Below are 23117 nucleotides of genomic sequence, written 5' to 3'. Positions count from 1 at the left end.
ACAAGATACAGAAGAAAAAAAAAAAAACATAAAACCAACACTAATGATGGTAAAGGTAGAGGTTTGATGTCTCACGGAGTTCTTCTGTTCATAGAGATACAACAATTCGGCTGTGATTCAATAGATATCCTACAATATTAATTGGACAGGACCATTCAAATTCTAGACCTTTAACAATAACGATTCTCATAAATGGCAAAATACCCATTGCCTTCACTACAATGCATTAAGCGAAGAACACTAATTGACAAGATCAGACATACAGCAAATAGAACAACTAAAGGCAGAGAACAAGGTTCAACATAGGTAATGTAGGTTGAGAAATTAGATCTAATTTCTACATTATCTAGTTTCGCTTGGTTTCTCCACCAAGCGGGACCTTCCTATTTGGTTCAAAGACATACTTGATAAGTGATTCCTTTATAGAACACAACTCAGGAAACTCTTTCTTCAACTTTGAAGCATCCATCTCATTGTTGCTGCGAGGAGCAACAATGACCTTAGCCTGCTCTTCAAGCGTAAAATTAGCCCACTTAAAGCTGGGATCAATATATTTCTTGTACATCTCCAATATCTCGTTGTGACTAACGACCCCAGGATTTGTGAAATTCCATATTCCCCCGCAGTTCCTTTTTGCCATCTCAATAGATATTGGCAGAAGCTCATCTAAGATAGTCATGCTGTTGGGAATGTTTACCACTTTATTATAACGACTGATCTTCGTGATGAAGTTCCGTGGGTTGTTCAGGTCAGAGGATATTGGCATTCGAACCCTCAGAGTGCATACATTATCATATTCCCTCAGAAGTTCTTCAACCTGCATTGCCATATTGGAAAACTCATAAATTCATCAGCTAAGCAATTCTTGCTTGTTCAAGAACTCTTACGATGTTTCTAAGGAAATGAATAAGGTAAAAATGGCATGAGTAGTTTTTAGTTACCATCGCCTTTGTCTTCGAGTAGTATGAGCCAGTAAAATTTGGCTTGTCTTCCTCCTTGAAACCAATGCCTGAGCCTTCTGGATGTGCATCATCGTACTCAAATATACACCCAGTAGCATAGTTCATCATCAACAACCCATGCTCCCTGCAGACATCTGCCAAAGTAAGAGTACCCACAACGTTGGTGCGAATTGTCTCCGTCTTGTGAGACTCGCACCAATCGACATTAGGCCTGCCAGTCACACCGGCAGCATTAAAAACATGCGTTGGCTTCACTGACTGGATATCCGATATGAGTTGTGAGCGCTCCTCCAGACGACCCTTTCCATACTCAAAAGGTATGCCCTGTTTTGTGCATATCTTCCCAAGGAGACCACCAATCCACCCAGTCCTACCATAGATCAAGAACTTGAGAGGAGGCTTTTGGGAAGCAGCAGCATTTCTTGGAGCAGGAACCACCATTCTTGTCTGACTCAAATTGTTGGTGAAATGAGAAGCCATGTCCTTTGTGGCTTCAGACGCATCAAAGTGCCTCTCGATTCCAGGCATCATCAGCATCCGTGGATGAGGAACTAACGCACCGGAGACATCGCCCCACCAACCAGGATTGCTAGTGTACCACTCCATCGTCTTCCTCAGTCCCTCCTCCCAAGTTGTCCGCTCCGACCACCCGAGGTTCTTCAGCTTTTGATCATCCAGGAAGTACCTCTGGTCATTGAAGGGCCTGTTGTCCACACACTTGATGACAGAGTTGGGATCCAGATCGAAGAGCCCGCAGATATCCTTGGCCACATCAATCACCCTCCTTTCTTTCTTCGTCCCAATGTTGTAGACATGGCCGACTTCGCCTCGATGAAGCACAACCTCGAAGGCCTCCGCAACATCCTCGCAGTAGAGATAGCTCCTGACGTTGGATCCATCTCCGTGGATGGGGAGCTGCAGCCCCCGCATGGCGAGGAGGATGAACTTGGGAATGAGCTTCTCGGGGAACTGATTGGGCCCATAGACGTTGTTCCCCCGCGTCGTGATGACGGGCAGGCCGTAGGAGCGGCCGTAGGCCATGACGAGCATCTCGGCCCCGGCTTTGGTGGCGGAGTAGGGGTTAGTCGGCAGCAACTGCGACGCCTCGTGATTGCCGACGACGGCATCTTCATCGGTCTCTCCGTATACCTCATCGGTGCTGACGTGGATGAATCGGCGGATCTGGCCGGTGACCTTGCAGGCCTCAAGAAGGACGTGGGTGCCGTAGATGTTGTTCTTAGTGAACTCGAAGGAGTTGCCGAAGGAGTTGTCGACGTGGGTCTGGGCGGCGAAGTGCATGATAGTGTCGATGGATTCGGTGAGGAGGAGGAAGTGCACGAGGTCGGCGCTCGCGATGTCGCCCTTGACGAACTTGAAGTTGGGGGAGCAGAGGGAGGGGTGGAGGTTCTTGAGGTTAGAGCAGTAGTCAAGCTTGTCGAGCACCACCACCTTGTAGTCAGGGTAGTTACGGACCAGGCGATTGGCGACGTGGGACGCGATGAAGCCCGCCGCCCCAGTGATAAGGATGTTCTTGGGGGTGTAGCTCGCCATTCGCGTTCCTTCCCTTGCCGCCTTCCTCGGGAGGACCCAAGCTGCAGAAATGGAAACGCGTCATCAAGATTGGGATCCAAAATCTACAGGAGGAGGAGCAGCAGCAGGAAGCGAAACACAAGCAATCTTCCGGCGTCATCACGATCGCAAATCGCGGGACATCGGGAAGACATCTCCGAAAGAGCGGATCAAGAAGGATCTGCCAGCTGATCCGTTCGATCTCTGCCCAAATGCAGAGGAAGAGAAGAAGAACAGAGTGGGGAGAAGAGTGGAAAGAGAACTCGCCTAAAGCCGAGGACTTGATCCGGAGAAGAACGACAGCAGATGCAGCGCAGGGAACGACGCCAGACACAAAGGGCGGTGGGAAAGAGAAGAGGCAATTGATAGGTTTATATAGCGGAGTTTTCACAGAGTTGGAGTTGGAGTTGGAGTTGAGGAGGGAGTAATATTAAAGACGAGACTAATCGATTTAACAGACTCGATGAATAAATATATACATAAATATAAATAAATAAATAAATAAATCTTGGAAAAAAAATAAAATCAACCAAATCCCACGAATTGGGGGATCAAACTAATAAGTAACTTTGGCAATGCCTTTAAATCCTATCCCAATTGGGTTTTAAAATTGTATATTATCTCGAAATCATGGAACATCCCACCAATCTGTCGTCATGTATCCGTTTCATAAATGGCCAAAGACAAATCATTCATTCTTTAATTTTCATTTAACTCTGATCTATCTATATTATAGAGTCTCACGAATCCACATCATTGCACAAGTAGTCGAGCTATACGTATTCAACTCGGTTGGCGTGTCAATTTGCGTACATCTTCACCGCGCCCCAAGTAATTAAAACGATCGAAGAGGCATTACATCAAACAGCTTGTAGCTAAGGCTAATCGATCGCACGTGAGTAGTTGCTACTGTGTTAACTCGGATGCTCCCCTACCTACCACCAAACGGCCAGCCCTTCGTCAGGAGGTAGGTATGCTATCGACGACGCAGAGGCAGCCACACTTCGACGGTAGGTGGAACGCACCACGTGTATCCCTCCAACCTTAACTGCGATACGGCCCGTGCCCGCATCTTGGTTGTTGAAATGCTCGGTAGACATTACTGGTGCGTGGAAAGCAGAGAGGCAGCAGAGGCAGACAAGCGAGGAGGGACTCGAGTGTATTTTTTTGGTGCTTTCCTGGTGGCATGAGTTGCTCGTGCGTTCGGAGAGGCAAAGAACCTGACAACATTTGCCAATTGTTTTAAGCTGAGTTCCCCATCTCGAGGTGTACCATTTTTGGGCAGAGTCAAGCTGCTCCCAGCGGGTGCTCGTTCTGAGAGAGACCAGTTTTTGGGAGAGTCCACGGCTTCCTCGTGATACTGTGGCTTTGGTCGAGGTTGCAGTGGTTTCTCTGAGGAAGAAAACAAGATGCATTGGTTGGCATAAGTTTAAATTTCGTCAACTACGCGTATCTTATTCCGGTGGATTGGGCTTTGTAATTAACGGTTACGTTACATGATCGGATCTCTAAATAATTAAATAGTGACTGAGTCACGATTTGTTCTAATATATATATATATATATATATATATGAGCTGGAAATAATTATACAAAACACTTGGAGAAATAGTTACATTACCAATTAATTTACGGATGTTGTCAAATTATTTTTTTAAGAACCTCTTAATAATCACTAATATATGTATGTGTATGTGTATAAACATCATATCAAACATAATATTATCATCTTTTTTAGTGTCTAAATACGTTTGATTTAAGTATTCAAGGAAGTATTAAAAAAAAGGTGCATTTTTAGAAGGTATAGAATAATTAAAAAATGTATATTTCTGTGGGTAATTTTTTAGTGTTTTTGGGGTTTTTTTAAAAAGATATTCTGTTTTTTTTATTTTTATTAGATGATGCCTCTTATTTTTATAATAGATGTACTCTCCCTCGTTATTGTCCACCATCTCCGCTCTCATCTTTGTTCGTCGCTTTCACCCTCATCCTCATTCGTCACCCTTATCCTCGGTCTGAATGCTTTCGTTGTCGATGGTGATGGGAGATACTGATGGCAAAGCAACTAACAAAGACATTAAGATTGAAGGTCTCACAATGAGAAATTTGGCGATAGTGGTGAATGATGGCCTCATAGCAAAAATGATGATAGTGAATCTATTATCAGTTAACACGTGTTGTCACATGAGATAAAGGGTAATATTCAAAACAGAAATAACTTTTATATCCATTATGACAAGAAAAATAATCACAAGTTTTATTCTTATCTTTTATGATAAGGAAGACAATTACAAACCTCATTCTCATCCATTATGGCAAGAAAGACAATCACAAACTCTTTTCTTATACTCTAAGTTATAATAAGATATCTTAAACCCAATACAATCGATTTCTTTTGAACTACTTGAATTCACATTTGGCATCTCGGATTACTAACTTAAATATTAAAATGACTAAGTCGAGAAATTTCTTCCGATCTTGATCTTAGTGTATGTGGTGCCTCGAGAGCTTGACACCTCCAACTCCTGAGCCATCTTAAAGACACTTCTGACAATACTGTTTACATAAGTTCGAACCATGTCAAACTAACTAAGACTTCAATGATGTTTTTCCTTAACAATTTGGCCTAAAAGGATGAAACGTCCACCCACCAATTTTCTTAATGAATGCTCCAACAAGGAGGTCTTACCGCTAACCCATATTACTCTTTACTCAAAGAGTCAACTGTCATCTTTCCCACATATGAATATATTCATCTAGGCATAAACACAAATGAGACACTAGTGTCTGTTTAATAACTCAGACCCCTTACCCTATAGATGAACTCTAGCCATCTTCTCATTCCCACTAAGGTATTTCTAAACCTTGAGAAATTGTCACTGAATGAGCCATGATTTGTTCTAATATATATATATATATATATATATATATATATATATATATATATATATATATATATATATATATATATATATATATATATATATATATATATATATAAGAGCCGGAAATAATTATACAAACCACTCTGGCAAAATAGTTGTCAAATTAGTTTTTTGAAAACCTCTTAATAATCATTAAAATATTTGTGCCTACTTATATAAATATGATATCAGACAGAATATTATCACATAATTTAACGTCTATTTGATTTAAGTATTTTAAAAAGTATTAAAAAAATTATTATCAACTAACACACGAGGAAAGATAAGATTCTTCTCAAAATTCCTTCTCATCTTTTATGATAAATAAGATAATCATAATTTTTCTTCTTATGGAAAACAATCATAAACTTTCTTCTCATCCAAGTATAAAAAGACATCTTACTAAATACAATGGACTCCTTTTGAACTACTTAAATCTATACTTGGAGATCTCGTTATATTACTAACTTGAACATCGAAGGGATCGGGTCAGAAAATCTCTTTTGACCTTGATCTTAGTGTAAGTTGTGCCTTAAGAGCTCGACACCTCCACATCGGAGCCATCTCGAAGACCTATCGAACTGTTCAAGACATCAATGATATTTTTTTCTAACAAGTGATGAACGAGAGCTAAGAGCCTAGACAAGAACGGGTAACGAGAGGCGTTATTGGTCTTATAAAAAAAATGAAAACATGGAGCACCTTTCCATAAAAAAAAGTCCAAAAATTTAGGAGCCCAACTCAAATGTATGGCCCACGTTGGGTAGGACCTAATATGAGACTCAATCTAGATCAGGCTCGAGGATGACGACCGAACCCAAATATGGATTCGACTCGGACCTTATTTATATTAGTTAAGACATGTAACATGAACTATGCATATATTCATCGCAGCTTTCTATACGGATTTGATTGTATAAAGCTACTGATGGCACAATCTACAGATTAGGAGAGTAGCACTTAATGCTCCTTATACGACTTATATTAATCTAATCTAACACCGAATCGGTCAGATGCGATCGAGTATTGGATAATATATGATAAATACATGCTTGTTTGGTGCTAAGTGAAAGAAAAGAAAGTTCCAGAATTTATAAGCTGTCATTTAGCGTGCAAGTTTCTTTTACACTAATGATTAAATGAGAATTAAAATATATCGAAATAAAAAATAATCAATGAAAAGTAATGTATTATTAAAAATATATATGAATAAATTCTTGAAAATATGAGCTCGAATTCCATATATATATATATATATATATATATATATATATATATATATATATATATATATATATATATATATATATATATATATATATATACATCAATTGCTCATCAAATTATGCTACCAAGTAAAATCGTATGAAACATGTGAAACATTTTTATCATGTCAAAAGACAATTCCCTAACAAATAAACAACAATAAAATGAAATGCAAAGAACTCTTTTTGGTGAGGCGAGATAGGAAAGAGAGGGTTAATCGCTTGGCTGTCATCATACATGCAATCGCGGGGTGCAATGAACCCGAACCGAAACGTCTAATTACTGTTCATTGCGCGTCACACACTCTCCTTGTCCTCTCACCTGCTCTCGTTCTTCCTCCCCAACGTTAACCTCATTCTCTCTCTATATATTCCCCCTCTCGACCTTCGTTTCCTCTCTGCAGAGTGGTCTCATCTTCTCCGGGGTGATCAGATGACGTCGACAGCTATTGTTTTGGTGGGAGTTGTGCTGGGTTTGGTTTCCTCAGGCTGGGCTTACGAGTTCCACGTCGGTGGAAGCCATGGATGGGTGGAACACCATCACGAGAAATACAACAGCTGGGCCGAGAGGAATCGGTTCCAAGTCAATGACACGCTCCGTAAGTACTCTCACATCTCCCGTCTTCCATGAATCTGTGTACTCGTCGGCGGTGTTTGATGTGTTTGGTTTACCATGCAGTGTTCAAGTACAATCCAGGGAAAGACTCTGTTTTGGTGGTGACGGAGACTGCCTACAAGTCATGCAACGTGACCAGCCCCATCCAAAGCTACACCGATGGCAACACCATCTTCAAGTTTAACCACTCCGGCCCCTTCTACTTCATCAGCGGCGCCGCCGGCCACTGCAATCGTGGCCAGAGGCTCATCGTGGTCGTGTTGGCTCTCAGACACCACAAGTCCCATCGGCTACCCCCACCGGCGGTGGCGCCGACCCCGTCGACACATGGAAGTCCACCGCCATCCTCCTCTGCATCGGGTTCGGCCGTTTCGAGAGTGTACCTCGGAGTGATGGTGGCCATGGCGCTGGGACGTGCGCTTCTAATTTGACTCGGCGGATGAAATCTGCCGATCCTCTTTGTCTTGTTGCTCTGCCTATTGTTGGTTGTAATCTGAACCACCCCCCAGCCAGAATTATTAACTTGATTGATGTCGTTTGGTTTTTAGACTTTTTTTTGTCATTTCCAGAATACCGTGCCGACGTGAGAGACGCATGCGTGGTATTGAAGTTGTTGGTCAATGGTCATTTTACTTGCCCTCATTTGTGGGTTTAGACTTTGGAGTTCCCATCCAAACTTTGTCGCCGTTAGCATGATGTGGATGCAAGTACATGTATAACATGTGAATGCAAGTACAAGGAAAAAAGTCTTTATATTGGAATGTCATTGAAAAAGTCTTATATTGTTCCCCCCAACTTCATAAATGGTTTCTTCTCTGGTTTTGACCGTGATATTGATAAGAGAATCCTTGTCTAGTTATTTTAGGAGTAAGAGAAGGATTATCTATAATATAATAATGTATTAGTTAGTTACCCAATCTTCCTAGGATTCGCTTCCAATCTCCCTTTTGCTTCAAAAACAAATTTATATCATGTCACCTTTTGCTTCAGAACTAATAGAAATTTTTTATTTGTTTGTTTGTTTTTACACAAAAGGTACATGGTGAGTCTAGGACTTTTGTGTATTAATATCCAATCTATCTATCTATCTTCAAGCATTCCAAGCAACAACAACTCACCGATCTTAGAATTAATCTGACTTGTCTTTTTTTTATTCCTTTGCATACCGTCAAAGTGTTATTGGAACTATTATGACCCATACAAGTTATTGGAATTAATCTAACCTTACGGAAACCAGACTTAGAAAACTACATGGCTCCTCCTGGCTACAAGGGTTTAGCCCTTATCCAACCCGTCCTCGATTGCACAGCTGTCCATACATTGAATGGCTAAAATTGAATCCTGCACTAAAAGATTCTTGTGGAGCATCACAACAGACGGATGTATCTCCGATAATGTTTCCTTTGCCTAAAATGAAGGCGGCCGGGCCGGGCCGGGCCGGACATAAAAGATCACCGAGCGTGTTCCTTAAGATAGGAGAATCCAATCGTATCACACAACAAACTTCCAAGTGACAATTCGGGGCACCCCTTCAGCTATAAAAACACTAGTGACACGTTCGTGGTTGGTTCGAGTCCAGTCCAAATGGCTTTTCCACGGATCGGGGTCCAATCCCCGAGTCCGTCTTGAGTAACGTTATGCTTGATATCATAATGACGCACACTTCTTTACAACAAGATTATAATTCGATCGAGGGAAAATTCATATGGAACAAAAGAGAAGAACACAAAATCAAGTTGCGAGACATAGGACTCCAAAATCAACAACTTACAGCTCTGTTGTGTGTGGCCGTCAACGTTGCCTAACACCGACAGCTGATTTCGACTAGGAATTCAGTAGCTACAACTTACCAAGCTCTTACAGATGGAACTCAAGGTCAGAACAGCAAAAAATACAACAGCTCCAATTTCCACGTAACCGCTTCCATCAAAAGAAAAACCATCTTCTTCGAGTGGTCTTCTGAATTGAAAGAGAGATGCATTAAAATAGTAAATACTAAAAGCTTCTTAATCCATAATTTCTTTATCAGACTTTGTACTCGAGGAACAATACACCAGTAAAGGAACCATACTATCTTATTTCGAAATTTCAAAAGCACTAGGAAAAAAAAATGCGAAAAAGGTAAACAAATCAAATATTCCCTATATAAACCATCAAAATGATAACAAAAAATATGATACACATCAAGAACACCAAGTGTTCTTTACATACAAACACTAGCACAGTTGTACTGCTTTTTCTATTCAAATTTACAAAAAAAAGCATTAAATATAACTGATATAAACTTTTATCAACAGAAGATTTAGGTCCATTTACCTATCATCGTCGAGTATCCCACAAGCACAAAATCATTGTCATATCTTTGTTGGAAACCAAGACATGACAGTTCTGCATTCGATTAATTTAAATATAGAACACATATATCTATAGAATCCCAGACATTGAAACAGTATATGTGCATTTTGGCCTTTCAAGTTGAATGTTAATAATAACTAACATTTTGTATGGATTTCAAGTTTTCTTTTTCCTCTAATAGTTGCTAGTAAGTAATTAGCAATTAAGCTTCTTACTAGTAAATTATTTCACGATCATAAGTTGCTTAAGCTACCAATGTGGTACCATGTCTCAAGAACTGCCTCGAGTCTGACAAGTGGTAACTAGATTGTAGTAAAATTGATCGAAACAAAGCAACTAGGAACAAACCAACATGTACACTCTGGGTATAAAGACTAGCAAGACAATAACTGTGTCAAACCTTTACATACAATTACAACCCAACAATACTATTATTTATTTTTTATCTAAAGAACTTCAATTAAATATTATGGGTCACCACAGTAATAGATTTAATACCTCATTCATTAAGCAGTTACAAGTTAGTTAATTTAACAGTTATCGATGGCCTATGCAATTTGCCTCATTCATGCTGAGGCAGCAGCATGAATATATAGCTCATTATTACACCAATTTCCTAGAAAGTATATTGAACTAAATAGTCTTCTGTAACATGAAGGCACAATCATGATGAATATATAGCTCATTATTACACCACTTTCCTAGAAAGTATATTGAACTAAATGTCTCATTTCTTGTGAAACTCTCATTACCTAGAGAATTTTAAACATAACAAAAAGAAAGCTCCAGATGGGCATGCTTATAAAATAGACAACCAAAACTTCAGACAACTAATAGTACAACTGAAGACATTATTTTCCCCACTAAGATCTATGATACAACATCCAACTTTGATAACAAGAACCAAAATTTAACATGATACCAAGCAGGCATTTAGAATTCTCAAAATATACATGAAAGCAGGACTTACAGAAAAAGAAAACCAAGAAGAATTAGTAGTACAGATGGACTGCAGATAGACAATGATATGTCCAAAACATAAAGGTGCTTCTTTGGTCAAAAATAAAAACATAGACTAACCTTGTTTCCTTGGTCATGTGATCGTGTGACTATAGACTGGGGAAGACCAGCTTTGTCGACACTCCTTAAATATGGTTGTAACTTTTCTTTCAATAGATCATTTAGCTGAAAGGGCACCGAATAAAATGAATGTAAGCTCACCGTTTAGTACCTAACTTATTTGTATCAAGGGAGATTAGATTCACATATATATCATATATGATTTATGTACACGGTGAGGGAGGAGGGGTTAGAAAAGAAGGGAACAGGACCATCTGAATTCATCTGTCAGACAGGCAAAACTTAAGAAGCAGCTACTGTCAAACCAAGATGAACCCATTAATGTATATACATATACAGCATATGTACATTAATGAATTAGCTGTCTCATCTCTCTAGGGACAACTAAGTGGTTAGCGCATTGTATTTTCAATTAAATACACTAACGTTCAAGTCCCACAGTGAGCACCTAATATGGATGGTTATGTAATATTATATGGAAGGAGTAAAATTTTAGAAAAAAAAATGCAGCTTCTAGATAAACATAAGACTAGACTTTCCTGAATGAGCAACTCTAATCATGTGTGAAATGAACTTTCATGCCGAGAAATGGACAAATAGAGAAAGAAAAAAGATATTAGAACCTAAAGAACGCCTCTCTAATTTTCCTATAAGGTACAGATATCCAGGAAGTAAAGTTGACATCAAGTGTACTATTGAACAACATGTACCCCAAAACATGCTAGAATGATAAAAAAAGATGAGAGTTAGTGATCACTGAGTTAATGCATTAATCTCCTTAACTAGTGAACATAACAACTGCATCTATAATTTATTTTGTGAATTTGGTTATAACTTATAAGTCAAAATCAACTTTGACTAGGAGAAGCATCATTGAGATAAGGAACTCTGGACCGAAAAGCTCATATAGATCTTTCACTGGGGAAAAGATGAAGTCATCTTTTTATAAACTAAGTGAGAGAGGACACATTGGCATCATTGCAGCATAGCTTTACTGCACAACTCTCACCCCTCCCCCTCATTAATTATACCCAAAAAACGACCCACAGAGAAAAAACAGAAAATGGGAATAGTGCTTAACTTATCAGATCATTAAGTTATGATTCACATCGAAATCTACAGAATCTTTGTCCCGTGAAAGTTCTAGTTCACTTGTGACTTCTCTATCTTGATTTGAAGGTAACCAAAAAAGATGTAGTACAATATCCTTAAACAAAGGTAAACCTGGATTAGAGCATACCTTATCTTGGCGCCATTTTGCTTCCCATTGTGCATCCAATATGTTGTCTGCTATTTCTCTTTGGGCAGTAAGTAGAGACGTCATCTCTAGTACTTTCGCTGGATCTTTAAGCTCCTCCTCAGTCCATGAAGATGCCTTAAGTGGTAGATCTATCTCCTGCAGAAATTCATATCAGTTGGGTAACATGATCAATCTGACAATCAATCATTAGCATGTGTTAGTTCATCGATGACTTTATCATGAATAGCAGCTTTAGGAACTTCCTCCTTGCTCCTATGAGAAATGCATCACTGACATAATGCACATGAAGATGGATTATGTGACGTACATACATCAAATCCTAGCAATAGAAAACAAAAAGGAAAGAAACATGGATTCTTACATCGTTTGCAATCAGGTATACTAATGCCCCCTCAACAAGCATTCCAGCATTATATAGAATGACAAGAAGCAGAAACAGAACTCCATGGAAAGATTTGAAGAATTGAAGTGAAGAAGCTGAAACAACATTATTTCTAGAACAAAGCGGAAACAGAAGCATACGACTAAAGAAGCTGGTCCATACAGCCCTGCTCCTTGAATTTCAATTTCAGTTTCATATATAAAATGTTTACCTACCATGAAATATATATTATATCAAATCTAGTCAACAGTAGGTTAATGTGAATCTGCAGTCAATACAAATCAAGAAAAGTTTAAGGACTAGAATTTTTTTTGTATAGTGCATGATAAAAAGAAGGTTCTTCCCTAGGATGACATGTGTTGATTTTTGAAATAAAAAACCCCAAAATCAGTAATGTTTCTAACTGAAATAGGTCCCACATGCTATATAATTTGCACACAGGTATGTTTAATTTGCTTCTTGTCTTCAAAGAAATAGCACAAACATGACATAAATGAACGTGATATTGGTTCTTACCCCCCAATTCTGAGGTCTAGGTGGGACATCAAGATTCAATACTTCTGCCTCTAGTGCTTTCTTTGCTTTGTAATAAGGAATATTTTTAACAATTACCGGATCATCCCTTGCACGGACAGGATCCACCGAGATAAGGGCCTAAGATCAGAAACAAAGATTTAGAATACTGTCATACCACCAAATCACAAGTTTATGTTTCTTAAGAATAGTTAGGACTTACGGCAAAAGATCCATATAACCAACCCCAAATAGTTGGGACTTATGGTTTTGTCATTGTTGTTGTATTTTTCTTAAGAATCATAACCTCAAAAAATACATTGTTTTACCAACCATTATGAATAATAGTGAACATATGACAATCTGGACAAGCAAGCTGAAGACTAAATTGAGATGTAAGATATATAATATATATATATATATATATATATGATTCATCAATAAAGTGAAAAAAAGAAAATCTACAAAGAGACAGATGGCAACGACCGATATTTACATAAGAACTTACCAAGGCATTGCGGTTTCACCAATGAGATGTGTTCGCTTGTGACTTATTTTAATATTGCCCCTATGACAACATAATTTTAGCCATCTATGCAAGAATTCAAAGAGTATTTTTCATTCAAAAACGAAGAAATAGAAAAGCAATTATTTTTAATATTTTGAATCATACTCTTCCATTAAAATGGGATTAACTTTTTAATGCATCAACCATGCTCCAAGTTGCAACTGCATATATCCAATGGAATAATAGGCATTCTAAAATTCAAGAGACCCCAAATCTAGAACAGAAAACTATATAGTATATACATTCTTTCATGGTTAAATTGTACCTTTTCACCTGCAGAATTTCAGGTATCTGTATGATTACATTTAAACTGAACCATAATATAATAAATTCACGGTCTCCTCATACTACAATGTAATGCAATATATATATATATATATATATATATATATATATATATCAAATTGATATCAATTATGGACCCAGTTTATGTCTATAACATTAATAAATCACATTGCTACTCACATTCTGCAGGTGCTCCCAACCAGGTTTTCGCTCGGCAACCAGGTCCCGGAGTTGATCATACCGCAGAGATTCCTTGAAATTATTCATAAATCATCATATTTTCACGAGCTCAAGATAAGCCAAGATTATATGAAACATAATACAAAACAGTTATTGCAGCTGAATAAAATACATGGTCGAAACTAGAAATTATGTTAAAATTGTGAAAGCAAATCAGCAAAGCATAATATGCTTGCAAGTTTTAACCTGAAATCCAGGTGGTATATTTCTGAGGAAAAGAGAGAGACACCTTAAGACACTTTTACCTGGAATTTGCAACATGAAGATATCTGCTATGTAAGTTTCTGAAGTTTCCCCATAATTTTTTATCCAAATTGCACAGGTTCTAGCAAAATGTAGCCCAAACCATCTAAAATAACTGCTTTAATTTCAAAACAATATCCCTTACATGTTACACCTAGATCCCAAGGTAATGCACCTAAGTGATTATGTTCGATAAAGGTATAGGTATAAGGTTTAGGGGGCAAGGATTCTACAGTTATATAATCTTGAACCATAATTTATATTAATAATGGTAGAAATAATTGTAACAAGGACAAACGCGAAGTATATATGCAAAATATATGGCTCCATATGAGGTGTTGTTTTTCTTATTTACAAGGACAGCATATGTACCAACACAGGTGAATGCTACCATATATTATAAATATGAAGTAATATCACATATGGAGGATTAGGCCATATGCAATGGGGTTTTATAACAGCAAATGCTTATGCAACTATATATGTGGCTGCTTAGACCACTATTTGGAATAATTAATCTGTTCCAATCTGCCCAAGGGCGAATATCATATCGATACCCAGAACTAAAATCCTTATATTGTTTTACTTGGGGATGGTTTATGGTGCATATGGTACCTGATCTCAGGCAGTTAAATGGTTCAAAGGATGTAGTAGATTTTCCAAGAATGAACAAATAAACCCTTTGATATGACATAGCAATATGTACTTCAGCAATACAATGGCTTTGATGCATAGTTATAAGCACACATGATTTGCGGCTGAAGTGATGTTCAACACACTAGAAAACGTATCAGGCTTGAATTGTTCACTTCTATAAGTTTGGAATACTTGAGACCAAGCATCACAAGCAAGATCCACATGCTTCTAGTATGCTGAGATCACTAGAAAAGAGATGAAACGATTGATGGACTGATATAGAGTGTACTTGATAAAAAAACTTCATTAATATATAAATTGCAGAATTAGCACTTGAAGAAACAAATGAATTGGTATAAATTAAAAGCCTCACAATCCTTGGAAAAAGAAACATGCATGCAGAATTGAAAATTAGCTAACCTCGTAAGACCACCAAATTTTCTGCTTAACATCCTCATCAAAGTTGAATCCTCCCAAAATCTGAGGCATGGTGATCAACCAAAAGGCAGCAATCTTTGGGTCCCTCATGCTATGAACAATGTTCTGAGAAACCATTAAGCATGCTAAAGGTTATATATTTGGTAAAGCCAAACCAAAGCATATTGCTTGTGTGGAACCCAAAGTGCCTAAATTTATGTATGTATGCTTCAATCAATGAAATTGCTGGGTTTTTCTAGCCTGCAAACCACTGCCTAGATTGATGCAACAGCAATTTAGTTAATTTATCAATAAAATAAATTTGATTAGTTAAGGAATATTTCACATACGTAATACGTTGTCACATGTCAACACTTACTCAACAAGGAGAAAAAATAAAGGAAAATATGGAAAAAAATAGAAAAAAATCATATTATTGAAATCTTGATTGAATATCTTAAAGATTCATCTTTATAAAGATGAAAGTTTATCAATTAATAATATTATCAAGAGAGGAAGATTATTTTTCAAATTAAGTTATAAATATCACCTTCTTCAAAGGAAAGAGGATATCATATATTTGATTTGATGCGATTATAATTTTTTTATTTCTGTATTTCTTTTTATTTTTGTACTTAAAACTATAAAAAGAGGCTAGAAGATTATAATGCATCAATATGAATCAATGAATTGAGTTCTTTCCTGCCTTGTGAGTGGTGTGAGGCCACAGTTATTTTCCCAACAGAATGATTTCATCGTCCACGTGTAAGACGTGCGGAGGTGCAAGACCATCATCTTAGGATTATTCTCCTTAAGCCAAAGTAAGTATGTTAGTTGTCCCTTTAATTTCCTATTACCTTTCGTTTATTATCTTTCTCTTCTCTCTTTCTATTCTTCTATAATCAGAAAAATAATTTGTCGTTGCTTGTCCTACATCATAGATCTTGGCTGCTTTATGCACTTTCCTAGCCTTGCATCAGCCTTCTTGTGCTGTTTGAACTTTGAAGTAGATCAGCCATCTTAAAGGTTAGAATCTGATTGACTGCCATTCAAGATTGTCACAATTTAATTCAAATATTGGACTCTCCAACATAAGTATTTTATATCCCCATTTGTTAAGGTTCATAGCCTTGTCTAAAGGGAAGAAAAAAAAAATCTAGATTATATTTAGAAACCAGGAAAATCACGATCACAATGGGCATAACTACTATACATAAGCTAGGTTGTAAAAAGCATATGGAAGAAGGTTGTAACACTACAGTGGAAAAAGTGGTAGAATTAATATTGAGCTATACTTAGCTGCTAAAAACACAGACCTACACTCATAGATTGGAGAAATTATAGAATAGGAACTAGGTTATCACTTCAGTTCTAAATTATAACCATTGTTCAAAGATTGTTAAAGTATAAAAAGTAAGTTCAGAAAGAAAAAAACATATAACACCTACTGTAACCTGACCGATAGATACAAAAACAAAGTTCCACTCCAAAATTTAGCCAAGAATAATCATGTTCCAAAATGAGTCTGGATGACATTTTACTCCTTAGATATGAAAGAATCAGAGGTACCATGTTACTTACCTCATATGGGTAGTCCATCTTCCTCATAACATTATATGCTTTCCATGGAGGTTCCATAATCTAAAACAAAAAAAAAAGAATTAAAATTAAGAGGTGATGCTGATAAGAACCAGTGAGGATGCATGTTACATGACTGACATAATGTGATAAAAGAAAAAAACTATACTCATTGACCAAATAGATATAACAATACAGTGACATGTAATTGTATGACAAATCTTAATTAGAACGAGGCTATTCATGCAAACAGCATGGAAATGTTTCTTTAATGATATTCTAAGGAAAACATCCCTCACTAGAAGAATTCTCTCATAATGGATATTCTAACACAACTGAATAATTTAACATCCAAGAAAATCATGGATATTCTAACACAAGGGAAATATCCCTCATTAGAAGAATTCTCATAATGGCTTAAAGAAAGTATTTCAATCTCAAATATGAATTAGATGTTGACTCCAACAGGCCAATCATTGAGCATATGTGCCCTCCTGGTTGTCATTTTCAAAAAAATAAAGTCTCATATGAAGGAAATGAACTGATTCAGTACTGAAAGTTCAACTAGGAGATGTTTTGCCAATCCAAATAGTCAATCGCCTATCAATTCTGAGAGGCTGCAAGTATCAACCAATAACTGTACCTAACTGAGCTATTATAAATATAGATTTTATGGATGATAAATGGAACGAGAGAACAGTAGTCCACTGTTGAGAAAGATGACAGCATAGGGACAAACACCTTTCTAGTTGTATCTTGATAAACATTAAATTGTGTGCATATTGAGGTATGTTAATGACATCATAGGGACAAGCATCTTTCTAGGCCCTTTCTAATACTTTGCTCTCCCTATCCTTCTTAATTTCTTAATGACTTCACCTTCATAAATTATCACAATAGTTCACTTTTTCAAGTGAACATCCCATCCGGTTTCCACATCCAAGATTCTGTGAAACTCATTACCAAGAATTAGATGGTGGATTACTGGAACTTCAGAAAGAATACACTCTTATAGTTTTCTCCGTGTGGAGGTACTTTCTGTTACTCTTCTAGCTTTTCTAGCTTCCTTTTCTATCATAGCTGGATATTGAGATTTGAGACCTTCTCGATGCAGAAAACAAATCAACCAACCAGATGATTGGAATGTGTCAAAAAAAATTCCTTGATCACTCCTACTAATTTATGATTAGATATTTAGAACTCCTAATTTGTAGCGTCATCCTATTGCATGAGAAGATCAGAATAACCATGCTTCTGCCAAATTATGACACCAAACAGGACAAAATATTGGGACAAAATATTAAGAGAACAAACCCGAAAGGACAATTCATAATTCTACTCACCTCATCTGCTGAGATCCTAACTTGCAACTTGTGTTTGCACTCTGGGCAGCCCATTACACCCTGCGGAAATGATAGGCAATGCCTCAAGCATTTTTAAAAAATGTAATCAAATGATGTATAATTAATATTGAAATGAACTAACTAAACTGTTATAATTCCTGGGCATCAAGCAAGATGAACAAATGTGTACCATGAAAAACTGACAAGTGTCAGACTATACACACACACAAACATATATATCAGCTTTCCACACAAGTGCAAATGGTAAAACATGATTCAAAGTTCAAATAATTTTAAAATTTTAAATACATAAGTACAGAAAAACTTACAAGATACGATATGCATGCATACAATTAAAAGAACTTTACCTGCAGAACTTATAGTTGACAGAACAAACATGGAAGAATAAATGAACTTATAAGCAACAACAGAATTAGGTTAGTAAAAGCATCCGAAGGGGAAGGATCATGCTAATTATCTGACATGGGAACAATATTGGCTTATATAATCTTTGTAAAACTTTGTTGGAAAAAAAAAAAAGGTACATGCATGCATTAGATTGGGAAAACATGCACAACAGGACAGGAGGTGCATGTAGGATATTTCAACCTAGATACTAAGATCCACCAGGAAGTATGAACTCACAAACACAAAGAAAACAATCGCATAAGGAATATAAGATGTTGATAAAAGGTACGTAATCCCTACATCACATTAAATGACATTATGATGCTGTCATACTTTCATAAAACACCAATGTTTTGACGTACCAATAGTAGAAGAAGACCACTTTCCTAAATGTGCTTCTTTTTATGCAAACAGATTGCAAGAGAAGTAGAATCTACTTTTCCCATATATGTAATTGAGTACAAGATTTGAGCCAGTATTCTTCTGGTATTGATGAAGTATCAGACCTACTATCAAAAATCAATTATGGAACTTTAATATTTATGATCCATCTTCTTAACTGTGACCTAGCATTTTAACAGTACCCATCAACAAAAAAGCCTATTTTCTATTAGGTTAAAAATAGAGGAAAAAGATATCTCTTGAACAAATAGAAAAAGAAATTTCATGTAGCGTTAAATCAAGATTTTAAGTTCCAGCAAAAGAATCACTAATATATGTATCATGGCCAATGATATACATAGTAAATATAAGGGTTCCTATCCGGTTCAACTTAGGTTTTAATCAAAACTATGCAATTAGACTTGCTCGTAAAAGGTAACATGGACCTATATTTAGACTGCACCAGCCTACTGACTAGACCTACTTACGTCATAGGGCAACTGAACTTTAAAGATAATAAAAAAGAACAAATTAGGTTCATAATTGAATGGACAGAGTATGGCGTATCTTACTGTCCCATCACAGGTTGGACAATCTTTAGAGGGAAGCGGTACAGAAAGATTAATGGCAGCAGGAAGATGCACCAACTCAGCACGGTTCTCAAAGATGGCCTCTGCAACACAATCAGCTGTTGCCCTCTCGCCACTGCAACAGAATGCTCATAAATCCAAAATACCAATTAACCAGGTTCAATTGTTAAATTGAAATATTAATAATCTAGTAATAAGTCATGGACTGCATTAGTTGCCCCCATTCTCATGCAGCACTACAAACAAGAAAAGTTATAAAAGCACACAGACATTGTATCCACGAGAGTGTCTAAGAGCTTCAACAACAACAATGACAACAAAGCCGTAAAATCTTAATCACTTGGGGTCAGCTATATGGATCAGACTTCAACACATGTCCTGATGTAAAATTATGGAAAAACATAAGAACATGGAAAAACAATAAACAATAAAATCAGTATATACATATACATATACATACATACATATATAGATAAATATGTGAAATTTGATAAGTGTTAAACAACATGGACACATATCCACTAAGAAGATAAACATCGTACATGATTTAAAGAGGTGAATGCATGAATCTAGAAAACAGACTACGATGCATCTCTTGAGCAGACCAGATACAAATTCATGGAATACCCAAAGCAATGAGAATATAGTAGCCACTAAATTCACTTGAATAATGCAACTACTGCGACACATATTAATAACCTGAGTTGATACACTTGCAAGCATTAATTAATAGTTAAAATTTAATAAACATCATGAAATTGTCAAATGCCGATCCTCACCTCATCGTCCCTGATAGTCCTAATTATATATCAAAATGCAAATTTAGGATACACCTAGAGTAAGATTCATTTATATAAAAATATATCCAATCAAGAAATAATGATTAGAGCAGCATCAGGCAAGTTAGATTAATTGGGAACTGCTATGTGAAAGAAACTAGGATGGTCCAAAGTGAAAAAAAGGTGAGACAAAGTTGTACTAGGAAATAAGAGGATTCCAACAACAATAAATCCATGAAAGATTCTTATAACAGTGACACAGATAAATGAATAAATAATCATATCTAAAACTTGATTAAATGGTAGCTCAGTACACAATTATCTGCAGCCAATCAAGCATGATTGCAACATGAGGGAAAAACCTAAAAGAGGCACCTAAAGCTAGTAGCATCAAACAAAGGTGTGAAAGTGTGCCATTAGTAAAAATACAAAAAGTAGATTCAAGAAGAACAGGGGTTTCTACTTCTAGTATCCACCTTAAGTTCTCAAGATTATAACCTATCACATTTATTTTGTATAATTGTGGAAGTACCCACGACGATTTTACATCTGTTTATTCCAGGGTTTAACAGGTCTTCACCATATGGAGCTCAGACTTCCATCCTCTAGGTTAACAAATCTTTTTTCCGGCTGGCTGCTAGGTTTATGGTAATTACAGTATGAAGAACATCAAGTTTTGTGATTTTGGTTGCATAAACTATAAAGCATAAAATAGATAAAACATGGTACACAAGTTAAATTTCAATCTTGACCTGTAATCATAAAGCCACAATAACTCCATCACAGTAAGGGATTCAGCACATTAACTTGGCTAGTTGACCTTGTGGTAAAACTACAAACACCTGGTCAAGTAATGCTTCCATCGGTGATGGGGCTTGTTGGACTTGGGCTTCTAATTTGGATGCATATGATTGAGAAAATCATTTAGCCTAGTATGATGCTTAATAGGAAGCTGTTTAACTTCCTGCCTCTAATAATGAACAAACAAGAAGACTAAAGGACACATTCGACAAAACACTGGTGGATCAAGCCTGTCCTAAGTCAAATTCACTAGTATGAGTAACCACCCCTAAATTCCACTAGTTGGATTAAGGTGCTGAATTGACCCTTGTGGCGTCATCTACATATCCATCAAAGCATGGAGGACATCTTGTTTTAACTAGAGTCAAGCACAGAAAAACTTAGTAATGCGACTCAAAATGATCAAGCCTAGAGATTAAGATTAGATGGAAATGCATGAAGCAGATGGATGAAGCACATCGTTGGGAGCTGTATATACAAAAATCTATGACATTCCTTTTTTCAGCAATAAACTGCTTATCAAGGTACTGGATGAAAGCACCAACAATAATCTCCAAAATTAAAAACATGACGAAAAAGAGACATTACTTACCTTCTGGGGTTATAATTCTTCACCTGATAGTGCACTTTGCCTGTACCCTTGCACATAGTACATCTCAAAGCTTGCCAGCCATTGCAAGTAGAGCAATTTCTGAAATGAAGGAAAGCAAGAACCTGTGATCATTTACCGGTGCAAAAGATTTAAATGAACATTGTAATTTGTCTGACCAAAAGTGTGCCATCATATCAGAACCAAATATTATAAAACCCCTTCAATTGCATTCTTTAATTGGTTTCAAACAAGCACCTTTTAGACCTCACTTTAAAGATAGATCACAACAAGAAAGGTGTTCCAAGATAGCAGTAGGGTTTCATCCATTAATCTTTGCCAATAAGATCACAACAAGAAAGGCAACGTGATCCAAGATAGCAGTAGGGCTTCACTGATGAATCTTTGCCAAAAAATATCACAAGGGCGAGGTGATCCAAGATAGCATTACTGTTGCATCGATGAATCTTTGCCAAAAAGATCAGAACAAGAAAGGTGAGGTGAACTAAACTAGCAGTAAGGTTTCACCGATGAATCTTAGCAAATGACAACCAGAACCTAAACTAACAAGGGCCAAAATTACCGCTGGCAGACCACCTTCTTCCCCAATTCCAAGGCAATGTCGTACGTCCCCAGTGTGGCGACCAACTACAACCAGCCAATTCAAGAAACCAGTCACCTGTCGTCAAGAAGTCTCAACAAATATGGGGTTCAAGAACAAAAGAATTGTATGGAGCGCGTACAAAGATGGCGGAGAAGGAGATCTTGGAGGCGAGCTCAGGCAGGCCAAAGCCGCGAGGGGCGGAGCCCGCAACGTCGATGGCGATGGTGAAAGGCGAGAGGACGAGGCGGATGGGGAGCTCGAGGAGGTCGATCATCTGCTGGCCGTAGCGAGCCGTTAGCTTCTTGTACTGCGTATCCGCGAACTGCTTCGCTGCCTTCAGCATCTTCTCCGTCCCCCGCCCCATTCTTCCTCCTCGCGTGTGCTTCCCTTTCCACCCACGTCTTCGCGGCCACCCCTCACCGCACCGGATAACGTTCCTCCGGGGAAGGAGGGTTTTGGGTCTTTTATACGGCCGAACAAATCAATTCGGATCTTTTTTTCGGATATCCACCTATATTTGATCCGTTTAAATTAAATTTCGACGGGTTCGGGTCTTATTGGGCCTCTGTAGTGTCGGTCTGACCTGTCCACCGTGTTACGATTAAGTCATCTCCGTCCTCGGCCCAAAGTTGATATTTACGGTTCAACCCAATACGAAGCGACGTCTACAAATATTACGTATTGATAACTTTACTTCAAATCTGTTATGTGAGACATAGTTCAGTAAAT

At 37.4% G+C, this 23117-nt stretch overlaps 3 protein-coding genes across 4 annotated transcripts; 1 reads left to right on the top strand and 2 right to left on the bottom strand.

Annotated features, from left to right (window-relative positions):
* Window positions 1–91: 91 nt before the first annotated feature.
* LOC104000864 (trifunctional UDP-glucose 4,6-dehydratase/UDP-4-keto-6-deoxy-D-glucose 3,5-epimerase/UDP-4-keto-L-rhamnose-reductase RHM1) lies at window positions 92–2957 on the bottom strand. The gene is made up of 3 exons (XM_009423004.3): window positions 2799–2957; window positions 942–2554; window positions 92–817 (listed from the first exon to the last, which is right to left on the bottom strand). Exons 2-3 carry the CDS (start codon window positions 2511–2513, stop codon window positions 347–349), a joined length of 2043 nt encoding a protein of 680 aa, XP_009421279.2. The 5' UTR covers window positions 2514–2554; window positions 2799–2957; the 3' UTR covers window positions 92–346.
* Window positions 2958–7152: 4195 nt separating this feature from the next.
* On the top strand, window positions 7153–7866 carry LOC135651414 (early nodulin-like protein 3). The gene is made up of 2 exons (XM_065171480.1): window positions 7153–7318; window positions 7399–7866. Exons 1-2 carry the CDS (start codon window positions 7153–7155, stop codon window positions 7764–7766), a joined length of 534 nt encoding a protein of 177 aa, XP_065027552.1. The 3' UTR covers window positions 7767–7866.
* Window positions 7867–9055: 1189 nt separating this feature from the next.
* Window positions 9056–22825, bottom strand: LOC135650901 (uncharacterized). 2 transcript variants are annotated; one of them, XM_065170580.1, is made up of 12 exons: window positions 22528–22825; window positions 22368–22432; window positions 21788–21886; window positions 19598–19730; window positions 18237–18296; window positions 16897–16956; window positions 15319–15441; window positions 13960–14031; window positions 12930–13067; window positions 12011–12166; window positions 10771–10875; window positions 9056–9294 (listed from the first exon to the last, which is right to left on the bottom strand). In XM_065170580.1, exons 1-12 carry the CDS (start codon window positions 22750–22752, stop codon window positions 9262–9264), a joined length of 1269 nt encoding a protein of 422 aa, XP_065026652.1. In that variant the 5' UTR covers window positions 22753–22825; the 3' UTR covers window positions 9056–9261. The 2 variants fall into 2 exon arrangements, with proteins under 2 accessions (XP_065026652.1, XP_065026653.1); XM_065170581.1 differs by having other exon boundaries at window positions 9056–9291.
* Between the last annotated feature and the right edge of the window lie 292 nt (window positions 22826–23117).

The sequence above is a fragment of the Musa acuminata genome, chromosome BXJ3-10 (genome assembly GCF_036884655.1).
Source record: "Musa acuminata AAA Group cultivar baxijiao chromosome BXJ3-10, Cavendish_Baxijiao_AAA, whole genome shotgun sequence".
In the NCBI taxonomy this organism is placed as follows: Eukaryota; Viridiplantae; Streptophyta; class Magnoliopsida; order Zingiberales; family Musaceae; genus Musa; species Musa acuminata.
The sequence above is the reverse complement of the archived record's forward strand: the minus strand, read 5'-3'. Positions and strand labels throughout refer to the sequence as shown.

Bases quoted from the DNA above. Each gene is read 5' to 3' on its own strand.
- LOC104000864 (XM_009423004.3), bottom strand. From the start codon at position 2,513: ATGGCGAGCTACACCCCCAAGAACATCCTTATCACTGGGGCGGCGGGC. The intron at 818-941 runs GTAACTAAAAAC...ATGGCAATGCAG, and splicing joins ACTCGAAGACAAAGGCGATG to GTTGAAGAACTTCTGAGGGA.
- LOC135651414 (XM_065171480.1), top strand. From the start codon at position 7,153: ATGACGTCGACAGCTATTGTTTTGGTGGGAGTTGTGCTGGGTTTGGTT. The intron at 7,319-7,398 runs GTAAGTACTCTC...TTTACCATGCAG, and splicing joins CCAAGTCAATGACACGCTCC to TGTTCAAGTACAATCCAGGG.
- LOC135650901 (XM_065170580.1), bottom strand. From the start codon at position 22,752: ATGGGGCGGGGGACGGAGAAGATGCTGAAGGCAGCGAAGCAGTTCGCG. The intron at 19,731-21,787 runs GTAAGTAATGTC...ATTCTGTTGCAG, and splicing joins AAGAATTATAACCCCAGAAG to TGGCGAGAGGGCAACAGCTG. The intron at 16,957-18,236 runs GTGAGTAGAATT...TTTTTGTTTTAG, and splicing joins TTAGGATCTCAGCAGATGAG to ATTATGGAACCTCCATGGAA.